The sequence below is a fragment of the Arvicanthis niloticus genome, chromosome 4 (genome assembly GCF_011762505.2).
Source record: "Arvicanthis niloticus isolate mArvNil1 chromosome 4, mArvNil1.pat.X, whole genome shotgun sequence".
NCBI classification, from domain to species: Eukaryota; Metazoa; Chordata; class Mammalia; order Rodentia; family Muridae; genus Arvicanthis; species Arvicanthis niloticus.
Window position 1 is genome coordinate 18,174,703 of NC_047661.1, and position 23,408 is coordinate 18,198,110.

The 23,408-nt window shown below is 42.4% G+C and overlaps 1 protein-coding gene across 3 annotated transcripts; it reads left to right on the plus strand.

Annotated features, from left to right (window-relative positions):
• Positions 1-7,177: 7,177 nt before the first annotated feature.
• Positions 7,178-23,128, plus strand: Actl6a (actin like 6A). Of its 3 annotated transcripts, none has more exons than XM_034499985.2 (14): positions 7,178-7,382; positions 10,581-10,657; positions 10,803-10,977; positions 11,911-12,011; positions 12,740-12,837; positions 14,981-15,075; positions 15,313-15,419; positions 15,504-15,593; positions 16,858-16,919; positions 17,137-17,251; positions 17,380-17,460; positions 18,877-18,972; positions 21,371-21,457; positions 22,681-23,128. In XM_034499985.2, the coding sequence occupies exons 1-14, from the start codon at positions 7,358-7,360 to the stop codon at positions 22,759-22,761; spliced, it is 1,290 nt and encodes a 429-aa protein (XP_034355876.1). In that variant the 5' UTR covers positions 7,178-7,357; the 3' UTR covers positions 22,762-23,128. The 3 variants fall into 3 exon arrangements, with proteins under 3 accessions (XP_034355876.1, XP_034355877.1, XP_076788371.1); XM_034499986.2 differs by lacking the exon at positions 7,178-7,382 and adding an exon at positions 7,725-7,851 and having other exon boundaries at positions 22,681-22,936; XM_076932256.1 differs by lacking the exon at positions 7,178-7,382 and adding an exon at positions 7,934-8,064 and having other exon boundaries at positions 22,681-22,936.
• Positions 23,129-23,408: the final 280 nt, after the last annotated feature.

The following is a 23,408-nucleotide window of genomic DNA, read 5'->3' on the forward strand; positions in this document are numbered from 1 at the left end:
CAGGATACAGTTTGAGGACAGGGAGCTGGGATCAGAAGCAGGAGCTCAAGCAATAGCAGCAGCTTGGCGGGCAGGGGATGAAAGTGGGCAGTGGAGGCAGAGCCATGACAACTTCTGTTGCAGGTGTTGTGACCTGAAGCTCTTAAGGGATTCACATGACACTGTGGCCACAAACAGGGCGCAAGGCAGAGGCTTAATCAACATATGAATGGACTCTGTTAGCACTCTGGGGGAGGCCAAGTGTGGCTTGCATTTTCTGCTCTCTGGGTGACCCATAAGCTGTTGGGACCTGGTTTGCGGTTGGTGGCTGATTGTTCTTACCCAAAGAGCTCAGGCTTTGTAAGAGCAAGACAATGGACCCTCTTGTCTCAGTCCCTGCTTCCCCCCAGGTCCCAAGAGACACCAGCCTGTGCCATAGCTCCTAGGGTTAGGTTTTACAACAGATTTGTTTCAAGTTTATGGGAGACAGTAGTACACCATGAAAGATCAAGGCTGGCATGTGAAACATATTCAGACAAGGACACAGTGACATCATTTTAATGATCCACAAAGAGCATGTATTTGTGTATTTGTGTTGAGTTTGTACAGATGGATTTGAAGTATGAATTGAACACTTGTATTGGATGAGGTACTTTACCAGATCCTGTGTGTGCGCGTGCACACACACACACACACACACACACACACACACACGCTCGCAGGTGCTGGAATGTAACTATTGGTAATAGAAGATATGTAGCACCCCGAAATAACTTAACAGTTTGTTAGAGAAGATGAAATGGACACAGAAATAAGTAGAAGTTTAGAGGTATTTCTAGTGCTGTTTGAGTTGTTAAGAGAGAGCCATTCTATCCATCTGGAGGATTTCAGGATGAGGTGGAGCCTGGGCTGTTTTCAGAGAAGCAGATTTTACTTAGATGTGCAGGCATTGGAGTGCCGAGTGCTATGAGTAAAGCTACAGCAGGAGGCTCGGGGAGTGGCCAGGGGACACTTCGGGTGACTCAGAGTCTACCTGAGAAGAGCCAGATGACACCACAATCAAGAGTGCTCTTTACTGTGCCCTTGTGGAGAACTCGGATTCACTTCCCAGCACCCGTGTGAGGCAGCTCATAACTGCCTATAATTCTAGCACCAGAATCCCAACACCCTCTTCTGACCTCTGAGGGTATCTGCACTCACATTACATGGGTGGTGATAGCACTTGAATTGACTCCATATGTTCAAGTCATAATCCCAGTACCCCAAGTGAGGCTAGATGTGGCGATGATGTTTTAACTGATGTTACGCTGTGGTCTTCAGGGTGGGTCCTAACACAGCATTGTAGAAGAGGAAGTCTGGGCACAGACATGGAAGAACATTGGGACAAGCAGCCAATGACATAGTTAGGACAGCCAGGGTTCCGACTGCAATGAATCTTTTCATCTTGAAGTTCCCATCTGTGGTTCTTTAAGGTACTCTCAGCAGCCCAAGTTAGGTGCATTAGAGCTGTTCTCTGGGGTCTTGGATTCTACAAAAAGGACTAGGCTAGACCCTGGACAGGATTGGGGTGGAGCTCCGGGCTGTGGAACAGCTCTGGAAACGATGTTGCAACTGACTCATATCAGTGGTATGTCAGAGTGGTCCAAGGTGTCGCTTTGTGTCAGAGTGAGTGGTCCAAAGTGTCGCTTTGTAGCATCCACTGATTAAATATTGTCCTTGCTCACTCCAATGCTTATCTTGTAATGTGTCCCAGGAGCTGCAGCAAATGAACAAAGGCTTTGGTGTTTTGTTTTTGTGATGAGAGAACAAACACGCAAACGTTCATGCTATTTCAAACATGGTTTTCAGTGCTAGTGCTGTCTTTTGAGGCTCCCACTGTCTCTACTCTAGGGTCTAACTGTTGTATTGTGAAGGAGCCCACCACTACCAAATTGTTAGTCCCACGGGTAAGAGTAAGATCACTACCACATTTTTGAGCCAAAATGGAAGCAAGCTTGATTTTATTGGGGTGCACCCAAGAGCTGGCCATCGGTGACTATCTCTTAAACTAGGTTAAACAGAGCAGTAAATCACAATTAGTTTCAAATCAGGTTTACAGAAGAAAGACAATGGGCAAAAGGAAATGTAGGAAAAAAAGCTCAAAAAAAAAATCATCATATGGTCACCATGTGATTAGGGAAGGTTAGGGAGGTTAAGGAGAGTCAGGGTGTCCTCAAAAATAAGTTAGGATCATGGCTCCAGGAAACAGACTTTAAAAACAGCAACTCAGCGCTTACAGTAAATAAAAACTTAAAAAAAAAAAAAACCAACAATACAGCATTCTGACTTCTGCCTTGAAAATGGAGTCAGGCTGGTTCCTCAAAAATATCATTTGCTTCTTTGTAATCCCTGATCTGTTAGTAAAATGGTTAGCAGAGGTCTTCTTATCCTAACGGCAAGACATATGTGAATCTAACTCAGTGTTTTAGCCAATATTCTATTGCTGTGAAGAGACAGGACAACCAAGACAACTCTTACAAAAGAAAACATTTAACTGGGGCTTGCTTACAGTTTCGGAGGCTTAGTCCATTATTCACACGGCGGGGAGCATGGAGGCACATAGGCGGACGTGGTACCTGAGAGGTATACCTCCAGATGGGAAGGCAACAGGAAGAAAGAAACACTAGGCCTGGTGTGAGCCTTTGAAACCCCAAAGCCCACACCCCCAGTGACAAACTTCTTTCAGCAAGCCACACCTACTCCAAAAAGGCCACACCTACTCCAACAAGGCCACACCTCCTAATCCCTGTCAAGTAATGCCACTCCCTAACGACCAAGCACTCAAATATCTGAGCCTTTGCAGGCCACTCTCATTCAAACCACCACTCCCAGTTTCTGTGGCTGAGAAGCCCAGATTCCAGTTACTTGCTATGTCAGCCGCACTTGCACAGAAATGTCAGTAAACATAAGATAGTGCTTTCTATCACTCCCAGTACATACATGTATCCACACAAACATGTCTATGTTGAAATTTGCCTTTTATACTCACTTACTTCAAACCTAGTATTTTACAGTATGGAATAATTCTACGTATACTTATTTTTCTTTATTAAGAGAAAAAAAAATTTTTTTTCGGACCGAGATAGTCTTCCAAATTTGTTTCCTAGAATTGTATATAACAGTTGAAGCTTTTTCAACAGTGAATTTAATAAAAACGGAGGTAGAGATCCTTGTGGTTATGTACTGGCCACTGAATTCCTTAATGTGCTCTGATAGGCTATGCCTGAGGAGAACTGGTACCACAAGAACAGGAGACCAGCGCCCCCTTGAGGCGAAGCCAGAAGCTGCAGTGGGAACACAGAAAATTCTTTATGCTTGGATAGTACCAGGCTTTTGGAAGCGCAATGTCTATTGATTTGGACTCAGAGTCAGTCTCTGAGCACCCACTGTTGGGACGGATGACTTTATTGCGGGACTTCATTGTTTATTGACCTAGTGTTTGGGTTTAGGAAGAAATGCTCCAAGTGTGGATACAGACAACTGGATTGCTTTGTCCTTGTAATGCTGAGGAATCAGCTCAGAGCCCCTCACATGCTAGTCATGCCCTCTGCCACTGAGCTGCTCTCCCATGCCAGGCACGTCCAGTTTTGATACGGTGTGCCAGTGAGAATGGAAGAGGCAGCCAATAGTCTTGAGTTTTCTTACTCTTTAATTCTACGAGTATTAGTAACATCGACTGAGGCCCAGGCAAGACTATAGACAACCGGCTTCAGGGGAGAGATAGTCATGCAGAAACGCCGTGCAGCCTCAGATATTGTACATGCCGTATAGCACAGCCCTAGTGTTCTGTGGTATGCTGGGCATCAGGCCCAATAGTTTTATTTTTAATGTACTATGTAGTAGTTTTCTAAAATTTAAAGACATATTTTATGTGTATAGATGTTTTGCCTGCATGTATGTCTGTGCGTCACATATGTGCAGTGTTTGGGGAGGTCAGAAAAAAGGTGTGTCAGATTCCTAGGCTCTGGAGTCAGGATGACCACAAGTCATCATGTAGGTGCTGGGAATTGTACCTGGGTCTTCTGCAAAGGCAACAAGTGCTCTTAACCACTGAGCCAATTCTTCAGACCCCAAGTTTTCTAATATTTAAGAATTAAAAACCACAAGCAGCAGCTGGGAATGGTGGCAGATGCCTTTAATGCCAGTTCTCGGGGCAGGGCCAGGGGCAGGGGCGGGGGCGGGGGCGGGGGCGGGGGCGGGGGCGGGGGCGGGGGCAGGGGCAGGGGCAGGGGCGGCAAATCTGTCAGTTCGAGGCCAGCCTGATCTATAGTGCAAGTCCCAAGACAGACAGGGCTACACAGAGAAACTCTATCTCCAAATATCAAAACCTGAGCAACCAACTGACCAACTGATCAACCAACCAACTACACACACAAGCTGCCACACTTGAGATCTTACTTCAGAGGAAGCAATGGCATGATTGTGGAGTGTTCTCTTGGGCTGCAGTTTCCCTTTAAGAGATTCTTCTAGCAATTCAATACTTTAGGGTCAATAATTTTAGCATCTGTTACATTTTTTTTAAAAATTAGCTGAGGTATTGGAGTGCTTCTCAAGCATGAATGAGGCCCTGAGTCTGAGCCTCTGCATAGTGTAAAGCCAGGTGTAGGTGTGGTGGTGCCTATAACAACAGCAGCACTCTGGAGGTGGAGGCAGGAGGATCAGAAATTCAGCTACATGGTGAGTTTAAGGCCAGCCTGGGTGTTACACGGTCTTGTTTCAAAATAAAAATATCATCAAAGGCTTAAATGTGTGTTTTCATGTATTTAACATGTGGTTAGTCCTGACACATCAGGCATACTGTGAAAAAATTAATTTCCTATAAATTTCACTCAGTTGGTTCATTAAAAGAAGTCTTTACTCCAGTGATATATCAAGAGACTGAGCTGAACTGAAATTATGAATGATCTGTTTTCTAATCTTTATTTCTTTCTTTATTAAAAACATCTAAGCACAGCTTTTCAACATTCTTTGCTCTTAGATGTCCAAATCCTCTGGGTTAGGTGCAGTGAGCTCAAGACGGTGTAATCAACCCTGCTGAACAGCTCTGATTTCTGTTGAACTCTGGACTAGTGGAACAATACTTGATTCTTCTTAAGCCCAAAAAGGTATTTTTAATTCTAAGGCTTATTCTCTTATATCCATGAGAGATGTTACAGATGGTATTGGTAATGGATATCAATCTGTAAATCCATCAAACTTGTAAATGAATTGCTAGGTATTTAAATGATAATGGTTTAACTATATTACTATATATTATAAAGTAAAAAAAAGTCTCTTCAATATTTCATTATTGGAACCATAGTATTTATGTATTTATCATGTATTTATAGATTTGAGGCAGGGTATTGATATGTAGCCACTATGCAGCTCTCACTGGCCTAGAACTCACTAGGTAGACCAGGCTAATTTCAAACTCACAGAAATCCACCTGCCTCAGCTTCTTGAATTCTGGGATTAAAATTGTGTGCCACAGTGCCAGGCTTGGACTCACAGTCCGTTATAACTCATCAGTTTTATTTAGTCAAACATGAAAACATGACTGGAAATAGAATCATTTTGGGGTGCTGATTAGTAGTGAGCACTGATCATGGGGACCACAGCACATAGCACTCAGGTAGGCTGTGTTAGATGCTGCATACACTGTCTGAGAAGTAAGCAAACCCTCCCCGAAGGTCACTTGGCAGTAACAAGCTCTACAGCTTAACCAGACACATAACTGCAGTCACAGCTGTGAATAAGCTTGACTATGCTCCAATAAAACATAGCTTAAGGTTCCTGACATGGGAGTATCATAGCATTCTTAAAAATGTTTTTGAATCATTTAAAATGTAATAATACACAAGGTGGCATGTGCCTATAATTCCAGTACTCAGGAGGCAGAGGCAGGAGGGTTACAGCTTGGAGACTAGCCTGGCCTACACAGTGAGACCTTGTCTCAAAAAACCCAAACCCAAACCATCATTGTTAGCTCACAGCACATAGTGTCAAGTTAATAGGAAAGTGTTTTCTTACTAGCCTTATTCCTGATCCTATGACAGGTCAATTTCTGTCACCTTGATGGCTTAGAAATGGATGGGATTTTGTTCAACTCTCCTAAGGTTATGGGTAGCCCCTATGTGCCTAGACCCTAGACACTTCAATTTAAGTGCTGCTACCAGGTACAGGGATACATTACACTTCAGCTTTGGAAGTGCACGATTGGTCTGGGCCTTTTGTTATATAGATCAAACTATCTAAAGCCCAGAGAAGCAGAGGGCCACATTGTTGCAGTAATTCTGGGAAGACAAGACAGTGTTCTGGACAACACTGATAGAAATGTAGACTAAGAACAGTAGACACAGATTGGGGATATATTTACAAATGGGTGCTTCCTTGAATGGCGCTCCACTCGCTTGGTGAATGATTTTCACAGAAATGAAAGAAGCTGAATTTTTAAATGCTATCGGAATCTAGCCGAAAAAAATAAATACTATCAACTTATTATAAATAGCCATTTTTAAAACTGCTGGATCCTATTATTATCTCTGATTTGCTGATTAAGTCAAAGTGTAGTACACATTTCTTTTTCAAGTATAAATGTTAGTTGAAGTTATTTCTGCTTAAAAAAAAATCCGAATTCATCACAATCCAAGGCCAGGGATCTCTAGGAGGTAACTCAAATTCCAGATTCCTTGCAGACACTCGCCTTTCTCTGCCTAAATTCGCATGGCTCCTGGGAAGCAGCCATACTTCAGGACCAGAGCGGCTGATGGCCCAAGGCAAGCCTCTTAATTCCCAGTACCTAATTAACTCACTCTGGAGACCCAGCGCATTCCCACACAAAGCTCCTCCCACTAACCCGCCCACCTAAAACTCCTCCCACTCTATTCGCGCGCGAAGCATAGTTCACACCCTCCCGCGAAGCAGCTCCACCCACTCTCCCGAATGCTTGTGAAAGCTCAGTCCACCCCACCGCCCGCTCGAGAAGCCCCGCCCACTTCACCGGCTCGCGAAGCTCCGCCCCCTCCTGCCCGTACCCCAACACCTTCCCTTCTTCCGTCGCTTCTCCCTGTCCCCGCCCCCACGGCTGCCTTCCATTGGCTAAGAAGGCTAAACCGCGCGGGGATGCAGCAGCACCATATTATGATTGGCTAAAGACTAAGTCGGGCCCCTTGTCATTGGTTGATAGGAGAAACCAGCAAGAGTGGCTGTACAGCGGGCGTGCGGCCGCTGCTTTGTTGCCGGAGGGGGCGGCGTTGGAAGTTGCAGGCTTGCGGTGCTGGCGTTCTCGGGGAGAGGAGTCGCGCCGCTATTATCTTCTGCCCAGTAGTCTTCGGCCAGTCCCCGCCCGACAGTAGCCATGAGCGGCGGCGTGTACGGCGGAGGTGAGTGAGCGCAGTGGCGCCTCGGGGCGTGCGGGCCGGAACGACCGGCCCGGTCCCTGGTCGCTTCCGTTTCCCTCCGGTCCTCGGCGGGCCCTTCCGGTCTTTGGCCGGTGCTTCCGGTCTCCGTATGGGCCACGGCCTCTTCTCTTCGGATCCAGAGCCCGCGCGCAATAGGTTTCCGGCTTGTCCGGTCGTTGTTCCGAGATGGCCTCAAGGAAGGGCCTTGGCGTGTTTTACCCCTGGGGCTCCAGGACCGGCTGGACTCTGATGGCAAACACCGGGTCCCTTGCTGTACCGGTTCCGCCGCGCATTGGTCCCGGGCAGCTCGCCGAGGTTCCGGGCCCTTTGGGTGGGCACTGGGTGCTAGTCGCGTCCGGTGTTGAGGCTTCTGCTCTGGGTCCTGCAGCAGCTGCTACAGACTAGACGCCGTTCTAGGTGTGCCTGGTCCCTAGATGAGCGGAACGTTGAGGTACAGGCTGCTGTTCCCTGTCCAGTTGGGCAGGAGCCTTTTATAGATTGACGGTAACAACATCAAGGCGTCCAAGCACCTTTTTTTTTTTTTTTAAAGAGTAGTTAACCAGTTAAAGACTCTCTTTTCTGGGGTGGATGCTGACAGGAGATAGTGTTTCTATCTCCCACTTTAACGAAGAAGAAGTTATTGGGAAGAGTTAAACAACCAGCTGTAAGTTTAAAGACTTTCTTTGTAAATTGGGAGCAAATAGCTTCAGGGATGAGGCAAAGGCATTCCTCTCTCTGCCATCTACCGGTAACACGCACCCATAGTGAGTTAAATAGTATCCTCATACTACAAATTTATATCTGTATTAAGTCAGTACATCCGTGCCCACTCGTTTTAACTGCTGTGTAGGGTTTTGTAAGAATGAACTGTAGCAGTTTCTCTAGGAACTATAGTGTTTTCTGGCAAGAAGTGTGACAGTAATAATTACAATTAGCTAATATTTGTCGTTCTTATTGTTTGTCAGCACTACTCTAAGTACTTATGCATTAAAACATTGAAGGCGCTTAGTTGTAGTATCTATCCTATGAGGTAAGTCTTAAATACAGTTTACAGATTAAACTGGGGCAGAGAAGTTAGCAGATTACCCATTTCACGTAGTATATTAGTCACCATTCTGTTGCTGTAGTTAAAAAAAAAAAAAAAAAAAAATGACCAAAGCAACTTCTAGAAGGATGAGTTTACTTTAGCTTATGATTCCAGAAGGGTAAGTGTCCTGTATGGGGGAGGCATGGCAGCTAGCAGCAAGCATGGTGGCAGGAGCAGGAATGGGCTCACATATCCAACCTCAAGCATGAAGCAGAGAGCAAACTGGAAATGGTGGGGGCTTTAAACTCCAAGCCTGTCCCCAGTGACAGCTTCCTAAATCTCCACAAACAGCACCAACTGGGGCCCAGATGTTTAAATATCAGAGTGTGTAGGAGACATTTTCATCCAAACAGTTGCATATGCATCTCCTTTTAAAATATTTATTTCTCCAAACTGGGTATGTCGGAATTAAATAGCTCTGATTCTCTGGGTAGCCAGCACTAAACTGCATAGCGTGGCTATGGTGATCTAAGCTTTAACTAGAGAAATGGAAGAACTTTTCTTACGGCCTTAGCAGTTGAGTAATGTAGGTAAGTAGGATTAGTGTTTTAAATTTCAGGTGTGTGGGGGGGGACCCCATTGACAAACCAGCACTGAGAGACCAAAGTGCATTATCCTAGGAGGCCTGCTGTTTGGGGTGAAGCACTTGAAAATATAAATGGAGGCCTTTCTCTGAATTAGACTGAAAAAGATTGCCAGCTTTTTTCCTCACCACTAAACTATATCCTAATGTCTAGAACATGTAACTTAAATGGCACCTTCAGTAAGTACTTTCTACTTGGCCTGTGTAAATGACACTCTAGGCTCTGATTCTCCATGTTCTCCAGTTCTTGGGTTTTGCTGAGTTTATTCATTTTATGAAACAAAACACAATTTCTAATCATTGATGAAATGGTACTTAGACGTATTGGGTTTTTTTTTTTTTTTCCTTTTGTTTGTTTGTTTTGTTTTGTGCCACCTGATCCTCTTGCTGCCATTGTCACCCTTCCTGTACATGTAGAGATGGCCTCTGGGCTTTCTCAGTCTCTGATTTGAGCTTTGAACTTTGATTTGGTGATGATAGGGTAACTGTACTTCTCACCTGTGCTTTTTGTTCTAGTATAATCCTTCAAAGCTGGTGCTCCTCACCCAAGTTAAAAGTGTCCCAATTTGGATGCTGGCTTATAGAGTCTTCCTGGAAGTTGGAGTCTGTGAGCTTGGTCCTCCCTCCCTGAACAGGCAGCTGTAGCTCTCTGCATCATTTCAGCTGATGCCACAGCTCCCAACACTTATCCATCCCCACAAAAACCCTTCTCTCTACATTCTGTTAACAGTTTGTTATTTCTTTAGTTCCAAAGATTACAAGGGCACGTCCCTTTGTTTGTCATTCTGTATCTCAACTATAGATGTTTATAACTAGTCCCTTTAGTAAGGAAACTACTACCTGCTGTCAGTGTACCATGTCTTTCCTGATTAAACCTCCACTGATAAACAGTGTATGACTCACCATATTTTAATTAAGTAAATCTTGAAGGTGTGTTCAATACTAGGTTCAAGTCAGACATGGTGGTGCATACTTTTAATCCACATGAGTGTCAAGAGACAGGAATTTTGTGAGTTTCAGGACAAGTAAGATTGCATAGAGAGACCCTGTCTCAAAATAACAATGGTAAAAGCTAGATTCTAGCTAATGATGTGTGAATGTAATGGATTTCTACAAAGTTTTAAATATTCTCATTGTATATACATAAAATATTTCCTTTACTTTGTTTGTTTGTTTGTTTTTGTTTTGTTTTTCGAGACAGGGTTTCTCTGTGTAGCTCTGGCTGTCCTGGACCTCACTCTGTAGACTAGGCTGGCCTCGAACTCAGAAATCCGCCTGCCTCTGCCTCCCGAGTGCTGGGATTAAAGGCATGCGCCACCACCGCCCGGCTTTCCTTTACTTTGTTGAGACAAGAGTTTCTCTGTAGTTCTGGCTATCCCAGAATTGGCTCTGTAGACCAGTCTGCCCTGGAACTCAGAGATCTGTCTGCCTCTGTCTCCCTTACTGGGATTAAAGGCATATGGATAGTTCTCTTTTAGTCTCTTCAGTAATTCTCTTTTAATTTCCTCAGATGAAGTTGGCGCTCTTGTTTTTGACATTGGATCATACACAGTGAGGGCTGGCTATGCTGGTGAGGACTGCCCTAAGGTAAGAACAGTGAGAAGAATTATTTGGGTAGACAAGAGTCATCTATGCAAAATCAAATTCAAGCAGAGACTCAAAGCAAAAATGACACGGGAAACAACCTCTGATGAGAGCACACGATCCTTCCCGCCATGTCTTACCGTCCCAGGTTGATTTCCCCACGGCTATTGGTGTGGTGCTGGAGAGAGACGACGGAAGCACAATGATGGAGATAGACGGAGACAAAGGCAAGCAGGGCGGGCCCACCTACTACATAGACACCAATGCCCTCCGAGTGCCCAGGGAGAACATGGAGGCCATCTCACCTCTCAAGAACGGCATGGGTATGAGTTTGCTGCAAATAGCAACTTCTTACAAGAGGAACAAGTATTTGTTTTAGTTCTGTAAAGTAATATTTTGGGTAATGAGAATACAAAAATGTTTAAGAAGTGTTTCTTTCCCTTAAACTCAGTCAGAAGAGTTTGGCATATGCACAGAAAACTGTATGCTGTGCATGGGGTTAAGAGCTATGTGGGTGTGAGCTGGAAACTGGGATTAGAGTTCATAAAGAAGGTAGCTGCTGAGTCTTGAGCCCTGGATAGGAATTCAGCTGGCCAAAAAGACTGAGAAAAGCAGAAAAACACCAGCTTGTGTGATGAGATGGGAGTTGTGAGGGAAATAGCTTTGAAGTGCTTTACAGATATGGCTGCAGCATTGTGCATGTCAGGATACTTGCAGAAAGGTAGGCAGAGAATGCTGTCTTCCTTTGGAGCACACTGAAATAGTCCCTGAAAGCTGGCCTAGGGAAATTAAGTAAGGCGCAGTGTGCTCGCTCATCTTTGCCACTCTGAAAGCCTCACTGACAATATAGGATCTGGTGGAGGATGCACTGGAGACAGGACAGTAATAGAAGAAGAGAATGTGTCTGATGAAATGAGCTCCAGATATAACTGTGTTTAGCCTATGAGCTGTTTTCTGGTGTCCTCTTTCCCTTTCTGATCACCCACCTGGCCTCTAGCAAGAATCAGTGTCTGTTAAATATCCCACTTATATTTGGGGCAGATCTGAGGCCCACCTCAAAGAACCAAAATGAGATTCTATATATAGAAAATGATACTAGCTTCTTTTGTAAAGTGCTGTGTTACAAAGTAGATTCTGTATATTGAGATATTAATTATAAGTCATAAAAACAGTCTCTGTCTTAAGACGGTGCTCATTCATTCATTCATTCATTCATCAGCTAAGCCTTGTTTCAGGCTCTGACTCTTTTGTTCTAGTTGAAGACTGGGATAGTTTCCAGGCCATTTTGGATCATACATACAAGATGCATGTCAAATCTGAAGCCAGCCTGCATCCTGTTCTTATGTCGGAAGCACCGGTGAGACCACTTTCTCTTTTATGTCTCTAGTGTATCTTCTTTTTCTTCCTTTAGTTTCCGCTTATTTGAAGATATTCTTTTTCTTTTTAGAAAAAAATTTATTAATTTATCATGTGTGTATATGTATACACATAGGTGCTCATGTGCCAGGCACACGTGTAGAGGTCAGACAATAGCTTGATGGTATTAGATCTCTCCACCGTGTGGATCCCAGGGCTCTAACTAAGGTGGTCAGCATTGGGGACAGAGCAGGATTTACCTGCTGAGTCACCTTGCTGACCTTTTGTTTTCTTTTAAAGAGTCATTAAAATTTACATTTTGAGTTTGGAAATTTGGGGAAAGATTAATTTTGATTATAGTTATAACATTTCAGCAAATGAAATAATTGGCTTTGTGAGTACCAGTTACAAGTGGGATGATTGGGTGTTTTAAAATTCATTTAGGATTTTGGTTACCAGATTTAATATTTAAAAATACTTTTGTTTTTAGAATCTTAATTTTCCTGTGATTTGAAAAGTCTTTATTTCTAGAACTCATAGTAGCTAATACTTTTACCTGTTAAGTAGTAGGGTTTAATTTATGATTTTTTAAAAAAGGAACTTCTTAACTAAGTTCCTGCCTTCCTTCCTTCCTTGCTTCCTTTGCCAGTATGGCTCAGTAATGTATGAAATGAGTCAGTGCTTTAATTACTTTCGGTGACTAACCTGGGTCCTTCCTCCTTTCTACAGTGGAACACCAGGGCAAAGAGAGAGAAGCTGACAGAGCTGATGTTTGAGCACTACAGCATCCCTGCATTCTTCCTTTGCAAAACTGCAGTTTTGACGGCGTATCCTTAAACTGTGAGACAGCTTTTTCAGTGTGTGTAAGGCATCAGTGAAGTCTTCTCTAGCCTTTTACCTTTCTTTGAGTATTTTTTAAAAGTCTTTTTCCTCTGTTCTTGGTGTGTAATCATTGTATGCAGTGTTGGGTTTCATAAAGACAATCTTCTTCAAGTATACCACGGACCTGGACCATATTCACCCACTTCCTCTGCTTAGATTTACCTGCCCCTCCTGATATACTCTCCCCTCTTTCCTGTCTCCCACTGTGCCTTCCAGTTTTGTGGTGGGGGCTGGGTTTGGGGGTGCTGCACATGTGCAGATGCCTGGGTTTTTAATGTAACTAAGGAATTCTTGGATTTGCAGATGACACTGTGTATGCAGTGTTTGTTTTCCTGTGTCACTAGTTTGATCTGCAGTTTCTGAGTAGGCCGAATTATTTCTTCCTTCTGGCTGAGCAGAACAGCAGTGTGCGAGTGCACCACATTCTCTCCAGATGTTGATGATCCTTGGGCTGACTTTGTGACTTGACTGTGACAAGCAGTACTGTGGTGAGCATGGTGTGCATGTGTCACCTGGGTTGTGTTGACTTCCTTCTTTGGGCATAGATTTAGTAGGTCTGACAGGATCCTGAGTACTAACTTTAATTTTTTGAGGATCCTCTTTACTGATTTCATAGTAGCTGGACTGATTTCCATGACCGCCAGCAGTGAGGTCTCACTGGCTTCTGTTGTCTGTTTTGGTGGACAGCCAGTCTGAATAGGGTGAGATGAAATTTCATTGTGGTTTTAATTTGTATTTTCATGATAGTTTTAAAGGTGTTGAGCCTTTTCTCATGTTGATTGGCCATTGGTAATTCATCTTTCTTTTTTTTTTTTCCGCCCCCAAGACAGGGTTTCTCTGTGTAGCCCTGGCTGTCCTGGAACTCACTCTGTAGACCAGGCTGGTCTCGAACTCAGAAATCCACCTGCCTTTGCCTCCCAAGTGCTGGGATTAAAGGTGTGCGCCACCACCGCCCGGTAGTAATTCATCTTTCAAGAGCTATGTATTCATTTCATTGGGCTATATTACTGATTAGGTTGCTTTTCTTTCTGGTCTAGTTTTCTAAGTAGTAATCCTTTGTCGGAAGTGGAGCTAGCAGATTCCCCCCTTTCTGTAGGTCACTGGCACTGTGAAATCTTTGTAAAGTTATTCTGTGTTGAGTCAGCATGGTTCTCTGTGACCCCTCTCTGCCCTACGTGGAGCTCCGTTGACTGTCTGTAGTTGTGAGCTCACCTTATTCTTGTGCTTCTTGTATTTCCTGCTTGTTCCTAGTCTATCCACATCCCCCCAGGTTATTGTTGGAAGAACCTGGGGTCAGGAACAGGTTGGGTGGGCGAGCTTTTCTTCATCTTTCCAGGACATCTCAAGCTTTCTTTTGCAGATAAACTGACCTCTGTTTTTCTAAACCAGATACCCTTCAGGGCAGAGGTGGCTTGATGTGTACCTTCTACTTTTAAGGAACGTTGGTGGCAGCTTCCTTGTGTCCTTCTCCCCTCCCATTTCTCTGTACTTTACCTCTTCTGAGATGTTAGTATGTACCAGACTTGGGACATCATAAATGCTCAGCAAGTAGTTGAGCCACCAGTGACCCGCCCAGTTCATAAGCTTGCATATAGGCCTGTAGCATGCAGCTGAGGGGAGAGGGAGCCGCTCTGTCACCAGCTATTGATGCTGGTGTTGCTTGTCTGGCATACTGGGGTAGGAGCAGGAACTGCCACCTAGCTGCTATGCCTGCAGTGCTCCTCCAGAACTCTCCACCTGAGGTGTCACAGCCTCTCGATGTTCTTGTCAAGTTTTTGTAAATGTTGTTTAAAATGTCTCAATTGATTGTAAGCTTTTTGACCAATTGTAGAGGGTTTGATGTGCTCATTTTAAGCAACTTAAAGAAGGTTCTGTATAGAAACCATTCTGGAATTCCTGCCTGTGTAAATTTTTTTCAAGACAGAGTAATTATTGACAGCAGTTTTATCCTTAGACATGCTTTTACACATGTAAATGATAACATATGTTTAATAAACTGGCTTAAACATTACAAGAGCCAGCAGCCTTTCATAGTCACTACTATCCTAGGAGCTTTGATACTTTATTTTCCTTAATGCTTTAAACTAGATTTGCTAATGGTCGTTCTACTGGGCTGATTTTGGACAGTGGAGCTACCCACACGACTGCGATTCCAGTCCACGATGGCTATGTCCTTCAACAAGGTAATGGGGGCACAAGGTGACTTTCCCGGTCTTGAGGACACAGATAGTGAAGACAGACCAGGAATTTTATTGGAGCACATCTGTTCCCAAGTAATATGTTTCAGATGCATGGCTTTCCTCTTTGGAATGATAGTTTACTTTATCTACTAAAAGAAACCTATTCCTGTGTAAATATATTCACAGTTCCAAGGAATTGAGACTTTTGGCTCCTTCAGCCTTGTTTGATTTGGTTCTCAGGCATTGTGAAATCCCCTCTGGCTGGAGACTTCATTACCATGCAGTGCAGAGAACTCTTCCAGGAAATGAACATAGAACTCATTCCTCCTTATATGATTGCATCAAAAGTAAGCAGCGTGTAAAGTTCCTTAATGAGACCTGCCTTTGCCTGTGTTGTGAAGTCTCTTAGCATGTGCTCTTGGTGTTCTCAGGAGGCTGTTCGAGAAGGCTCTCCAGCCAACTGGAAAAGAAAAGAGAAACTGCCCCAGGTTACAAGGTCTTGGCACAATTACATGTGCAACGTGAGTAACCCTTACTGTCTTTATAAAGTGTTGAGTCCAGGGATTTGTTATGTTTTGCTTTTTTAACAACACAGAGGAGATTTATCACCCTGGAGGGACAATTGAACTGCCTCTGGATTGGGCAGAAATAGCCACATTATGTTTTATGTAAAATATCTGACAAATAGCCTAGGGGTGGGGAGCACTTTCCATACTGTTGAAACAGTCCCTACAAATAAATTGCTACACAGCAGGGTGAAGACATGGCAGAGGCTTTGGCTTTAGGGTAGAAGCAGGCATGCTGTTTTATTTTATTTTGTACTGTCCAGAAAATGGTTTCAGTTTGTGTAGAACTTTGTATAGTTTAGGTGTGATTTCTTCCCTAGCATTTATCAGACATGAAAGTGTGACTGCTCCAGCAGTGGGCCAGTGAGACTCTGGGGGAAGTCTGTCTGACTGTGTAGAACTATGTAGGTGAGAGGTCAGTACATTGCCATCTCATAGATACATACTAATTTTTAATAGTAAAAGGATATGAAAGACATAATTGACTTAGTGTATCCTGAGAGCACGTTGTGTGTGTTAGAACATGGAAGATTCTTGGATTGATGGTTCTATATAGATATCAGAAAAGGTTTTCCCATATCAGCCTGCAGCCCATGTTCATTTTACAGTAGTCACTAGACATTTCTATGAGATATGACATGTCTACATGTCATATTCAGGTGAGAAAATCAGGTTACTGGGTGGTGGTGGCACACACCTTCAATCCCGGAGCTTGGGAGGCAGAAGCAGTTAGATGTCTGAGCCTGGTCCACAGTGTGAGTTCCAGGACAGCCATGGATACATAGAGAAACCCTGTATCAAAAAACCAAAGATAGATAGATAGATAGATAGATAGATAGATAGATAGACCAAAGATAGATAGATAAATAAATAAATAAATAATAAATCAGGTTACTTTTAAGGAAAAGAATGATGTTCTAAAACTGGTTAAGTTTGGTAGGGCAGTAGTGCAGGTTCCTGGTTGTTTTTAATCTCTTGTTATTGTCCCGAAAGTAGTGTAATTGAAATAGCTTGTGTAGAAATGAATTTATGCTGTAAATTGTAAATTCCCACGTAACTGAAGAATTGGGTATGTTGATGCTCAGTCTTTAGAAGAGTTACCCTCTTCAAATGATTCAATTATGAGAAAGTGGTCTGATGTCATTCTGTAGACTGTCACATACGGTGCACATTACAAAGGCAGATTCCAACCTGATTCTTAACTTCCGTCTGTCCACAGTGTGTCATCCAAGATTTTCAAGCTTCCGTTCTTCAGGTGTCAGACTCCACCTATGATGAACAGTATGTTTTCTGTCTAACTGTATACTTCAGAAATAAGGGCTTTTGTTTGTTTAGATATTAAAGGGTTGTAGAGTGTGTTAGCCTGAAAACATATATTCTGAATACTGCCCTTAGGTATTTGTACTCTAATTTCTCAGAGATTGGTAGCTCCTATAAGTGGATTATAATTTTGAACAGGGTTGGTTTGCTTCTTGTGAAATACCGTTTATGTTTGTAGAGTGGCTGCACAGATGCCAACTGTTCACTACGAATTCCCCAATGGTTACAACTGTGATTTTGGTGCAGAGCGGCTGAAAATTCCTGAAGGATTATTTGACCCTTCCAACGTAAAGGTATGAAAGCTAATTTCAGAATTGGTGTGGCTTTTCCTGTGTGGAGAATTTATGGGATTAAAAAACCTAAATAAGACTAAATTTGCCAATGGGGGTTTTCCATGTGAACACTTACATTCTTGTTCTAGGGGCTATCCGGGAATACAATGCTGGGAGTCAGTCACGTTGTCACAACAAGTGTTGGAATGTGTGACATTGACATCAGACCAGTAAGTGCCAGTCTGCGTCTTACTGTCATTGCTACTCCAGATTTCCTAAAATGTAGAAAGTCAAGATACATAAAGATTGGTGATTTTTCTTGACTTGTGGTTTTCAGAAAAGTGTGGCTTAAATGTGCAGCTTCTACATGACTTGTATTAGATGATGTTTGTGTTTGTTCTGCTATGTCAAATTTTAAACTGTTGATACTATAGACTTGATTACATAATATAGTCATCTATGTTATAATTTATTAATGTATAGATTTATTTCATAATCCACTTAGTTTACAACCCACATACTATCTTGGCCTTCAAGTTAATTTGCTTAAAGTATGACGTGAATAGATGTGAGTGTATAAATACCATGCTCACAAAAGGCTGCTGGGTGACCATGAAAAGTTTCTTTCAAGTGCCTATACCACTTCTAGGACAGTGGAAGTAATAGTTCAGTTTACTTCTTTTTTTCTTGGTGTGCATTCGTGCATGTGTGTTTTGTACATGGAGGCACAATTTTGTGGAGTTGAGTATCTTTATACCTTTATGTGGATTCCAGGGATCAAACTCATGTCCAGATGTACCTAGCGAGCACCTATAGCCCACTGAGCTAATTTTTTGCTCTAAGTGTTTTTTTTTTTTTTTTTTTTTTTTTTTTTTGCAAGGTCACTTAAGGGCAGAGAATTAAATACATTTGCAAGAGTAGAACTTTTTATTGAGATCATTTTCTATTTATTTAATGTTAGCAGATGGGACCCAATTTTTGCATTTTCTGTTTCAAAATTTAGATGATTTAGATGCTTGGAGTAGGTTTTAAAATGAAGAACATAGCCAGTTAAAAAGGCAGGCTGACATTTACATTTTGATAAATACATGCAAAGTAGAAGTAAATACATTCCCTGTGAGTATGAAGTATTTGGGAGGTTCAGCCTGTGTTCTAAAAACGTTGCAGAATTCCTACAAAAGAGAAAGCGTTTTGGCCAGGAATGTTTCCAAAGAGTATCATTATCTGTCATGATCATAAATACAGTTTTGTCTAATTTAAAATGTTATGACTTTCAGATGAACAAAGATAAATACCAATATAAAATGTACCTCTAGTATTAGTAGCTGTCTGCTAATAATAATTGAGTTTAACAGTAATTGTTTTACGTTAGTGGCTCTGGGCTGGCAAGATGGCCCAGTGCATAAAGGAGGTTGCCATCAGCCTGATAACCTGAATTAGATTCCCAGAATCCACATGCTGGAAAAGAATCAACTCCCAAAAGTGCCTTCTGATTTCCACACATAAGCTGTGGCATGCTTACTTACACACAAAATAAATAAATGGAAAAACAATGAAGGTTTTTGGTAGCTGGATCAAATTCCCAGCACCTAACGATACTATAGGGTTGTTGGAAACATCTGGAAATGATTCTGTTTCTCTCCTAGGGTCTTTATGGCAGTGTGATCGTAGCAGGAGGAAACACACTAATACAGAGTTTCACTGACAGGTTAAATAGAGAGCTTTCTCAGAAAACTCCGCCAGTAAGTTTCTCTGTTCTTTGTGTTATTTACTTGTGTCCATTCTCACCGAGTAGAATTTAGTAGATAATTGTGTGCCTTTACAATATGAGTAATATCTATTAATAATCTATTTATCCTACATATCACCTATTGCTTCCTCTTCTGTTACTTGACTATTTTAAATGTTTTTGTGTGCTGTGTACATTAACCCATGTACATCTGTCTGGAGGCCAGAGGTCAAACTAGGTGTCTTCTATCTCTCTCCACATTATTTTACATACACACATTCACATATAAGTGCACACACATGAACACACATACATATACACTCACAGGACATATGGTGCTAATTTTCAAAGGAGAGGAGAATCTGGAGGGGTAATTTACATGTTGTACTAATAATACCAGATATAATATGCTTAAAGGGTGCTAAGTATTTCTGAAGAAAATGTCTGTTTTGGCTGCTGTTACATATACTGTATGTTTATAGTTAGAAGTGCTATTTGGGTGTTAATTACTTCCATGATTGACATCTGCCTTCAGTATATTGCACAGTTGGAGATGACAGTCTGGGACAGTGTTCTCAACCTTCCTAATGCTGTGACCCTTTAATACAATTCCTTATGTTGTGACTGCCATAGAATTCATAGCTATAATTTTGCTGTTATGAGTCATATGTAAGTACCTGATACGAAGGATATCTAAATGTGATCCCTGTGAAAGCATCATTCAACCCCGAAGGAGTCAAAGAGGTTAGAACCACTGGTATAGGAGAACCTGCAATAGAAGTTCTCTCCGTTGGATTTCATAGAAAGCCGACAAATAGAAACTACATGCATGAATGGTCCAAGGTCTGCCGAGGAATTAGGGGCTGTCGTTATGCAGCCTTCCCTGCATGAACTGTTCTTGTAGAGGACTTGAGTTCCTGGAACCCACATTGGCCTGGTCATACCCCCTGTAACTGCAGTTCCATGGGCTCCAGTTGCCCTCTCTGGCCCCTTGAGGCACTTGCACTCATGTGCACATAGGCTCACACAGGCATATACATATTGCTCACACAGGCATATACATACACATAATTAAAATACTTAAATAAGTCCCCAAGAGTAATTTAGAAACTTTTGTCCTTTAGGGAGTAATTAAAATGAAGAAAACTGTCAGGAGAAAAGTTCCCTTCTAGAACAGACACCCATATTAGCACTTCTATGGTTCTGGGCTCTGTGTCACCACACACGTTAATGCACTGGGAAGGTAGTCCACATTTGTGTTGTATAGAGCGCCTGTTTGAACACCTTGAAAATGATTCCCAGAGGCAGATTCGTAAAGAAAGTCAGATGAATATAGTATTGAGCCCGGCCAGGTGGTGCAAACCTGTTATCCTAGCTACTTAGGCCGAAGCAGGAAGATCCCAAGTTCAAGGCCAGCCTGGGTGGTATACCATGTTCAGAACAGAGGCACTAAGGTTTTAGTTTTTTGAGATGGGGCATATGTTGTTGTCCCATTATAGACCAGGCTAGTTTACTCAGCACTCTGCCCCCTTTAGCCTTGGTGCTGGGGTTGTAGACATGAGCCACTCTGCTGAGCACAAGTATGAATTTGGATGGCAGGCAGTATGAATCAAAAGTCACTTGTGGTCTGACATTTAGATTGGGAAGAGTTTCGATGGCGGGACCTATGGGGGTTGGGTAGTGGGTGGGAGACTTTAAAGAAAATGGATGAAGCACCTTTGGAAGTATGCATGAATTTAAGTGCTGTCTTGTACTATGCAGCTTTTCAAGTTTTTGTTGCTTTGTTAATTTGTTATGTTTAACAGTTGTGTAAGAAATTATGTACACATATAAATTCTGTCTCTAAATGAGATTACAAAGTAACAGTGTTAGTGATTCAAAGAACATCATGAAACATGTTAATAGAGCTGTTAGGGAAGGCTACGCCAGGCTCTGTGTAGTGTCTCTACTGCTACAAGGATGAAAACTTGGAGGGGAGTGTCATGCTGAGGATATTGAACACATTTGCTGGCAGCAAAAGTTAGAGCATGGGCTTCAGGATTTCCAGCCCAGTGTGCCTTCCTACCTGGTGTGATGTTGCGTGCTTGTATTTGCCCAGTTCTGAGTCACATAGTTTATTTTCTTACCCTATATTCGCTAAGACCTTTCCTGAAAAGTAGCCTAACCTGTGCCAACTATTAGCTTAGCTGCTTGACACCATGTGAAATGTTTTTCTGTGTGTAGAGAGAAAGAAAGACAGGGTGAGTATGAGACATGGATGCTACTGTAGACCATACTGGCCTGGAACTAAGAGATCTGCCTGTCTCTGTGTCCCAAGTACCTGTCCCACTGTGGCTCTAGAGGTTTTTCAGTGCTGAATTCCCAGGTTGGCTGTTGTGGCTATCCTAATATCCTGCTTTTGTCTGTTGTAGAGTATGCGATTGAAACTGATTGCTAACAACACAACGGTGGAACGGAGGTTCAGCTCATGGATTGGCGGCTCCATCCTAGCATCTTTGGTTAGTAGATAAGATTCCACTGACAGAGACTCTGTGGTTTGAGAGAGGAGCTGTTGAGAATGGGATTGTGTGAGGAGTTTATAAAGAGCGTTTTATCATATGACAGTGCACCATAAATGAATAATGAATACTTTATTACATCTTTTCTGGTTCTTTTTGTTGGGGCTCAAGAATCCTTTTAATACTTAATCTGTACTGAAAAAAAAAAAATCTCTTAGTACCACAAGTAACTCCCCAGTTTATGTATTTTTTTCCCCCTAGAACAGCATGCTGGGTTTTCTAGTAATGGTTGTTTATTACAATTAAAGTCGTATAAACTTTCAGTATAAGCAGAAATTTTCTTAACTTAAAAACACGATTCTTATTTGGCCTAAATATGGCATTGAAAATACTATTTAGTAAAAATATTAAGAATGATTTCAGTGCTTCATTGATCTGCGCATTTAAAACTGACAGATGAATGGTGACCTAGTAGGAATATCTGCTTATTTACGTATAAAAATGACTCCCAACCCTACTCCCAATTCCAGCAACCTCAGGTTGCCTCCAACCTGGAATCTTCATTGTCCCAGCACATTGCCGGGACAGTAGGTCTGCACCGTTGCACTTGGCTCTGTTGGATACATCAGATGCATCATCAGTGAACATTTGTCACCCGACACTGACTTCCCCTTCAGTGGGCGCTGTTGAGTCTCTTTTTGTTAATATGTCTTGGCCCTGGGCAGGCTTAGGTGCACTACATGTATTGAATCATTTCTTCTTGAATTTAGTTGTTTCCCAGCTTCTGGTGAAGCTGTCAGGAGTTGGCTGTGTAACCAGGGTCAGTGAGATCACTGTGCCTAGTTTAAAGGAGTCTACCTTGAATTGGGAGACTGTGAGATACAGGGTTTCCATTTTTCCTCAGAGGACCTGAAGTAACTGGCATGTGCCCACTAAGAGGTTCCACTACTGCCTTAACGAGCCTTCCCCGTGCCTTTGCCAGCTGCTTTTTAATTTCTTTTTGATGTAACAGGTATAGAGGGGCTTGTTATTCTTTTAGACCTGAAAGGCCAGGCTAAACAATGTCTGGGCTGTCTCAGAGGGAGGCAGAAGAAATAGGGGACAGTACTATTTTGGAGGAGGGAGTTTAATAGTTTAGCAGTTAAGGACAGTTATGAGTAAAAAGCACCACGTTCTAATAAAAAATGAGGCATAATTATGCAGTGTTTCTTTCCATCTTACAGGGTACCTTTCAACAGATGTGGATTTCCAAACAGGAATATGAAGAAGGAGGGAAGCAGTGTGTAGAAAGAAAATGCCCTTGAGGGCTCCACCTGCCTGCCCATCACCTCATGTCTGTAGCTTTAGTACACTCAGGAAAAGATGACCATCTTTTGTAGAATGTTTATACATGTTTGCATATTTCAATTTCCACTTAAATTTTTTAAGGCTTTAACTGGCTCTATAAATTAAATGAGTTTGTGCTTTTCTTAAAATGTACTTATTCTTATTACAGGCATTTTATAATTTTGTATGAATGTCTATTTTCTCTAAATATTTTGCTTTCAGTAAGTACTTTCCAGCTCTCCTTTGGGTTGGTGGAATTACTCTTTATTGACTAGTAAAAGTTACTGCCTATGCTTTTTACCTTAGGCTTAAAAAATTAAATAAAAATCACTACTGTCCTAGAAAGGTTCTGGATTTGTCTCTTGTGACTTGCTGTCAGTGTTGCTTTTACCATAAGGGGGAAAGCAATCGCTGTTTCACTACCAGTGTCCACATCCTTTTCATGCTAACAAAATTATGCATGGGTATATCACCTGCATGTCCATCTGCACCACCCTAGTTAGTGCCTGATGTCCACACAAGCCAGAGGAGGGTGTTGGTTCCCTACGACTGGAGTTTGCAGATGGTTTTAAGCTTCCCTATTTGTGATGGATTCTCTGGAAGAGCAACAAGTGCTCTTAAGCAC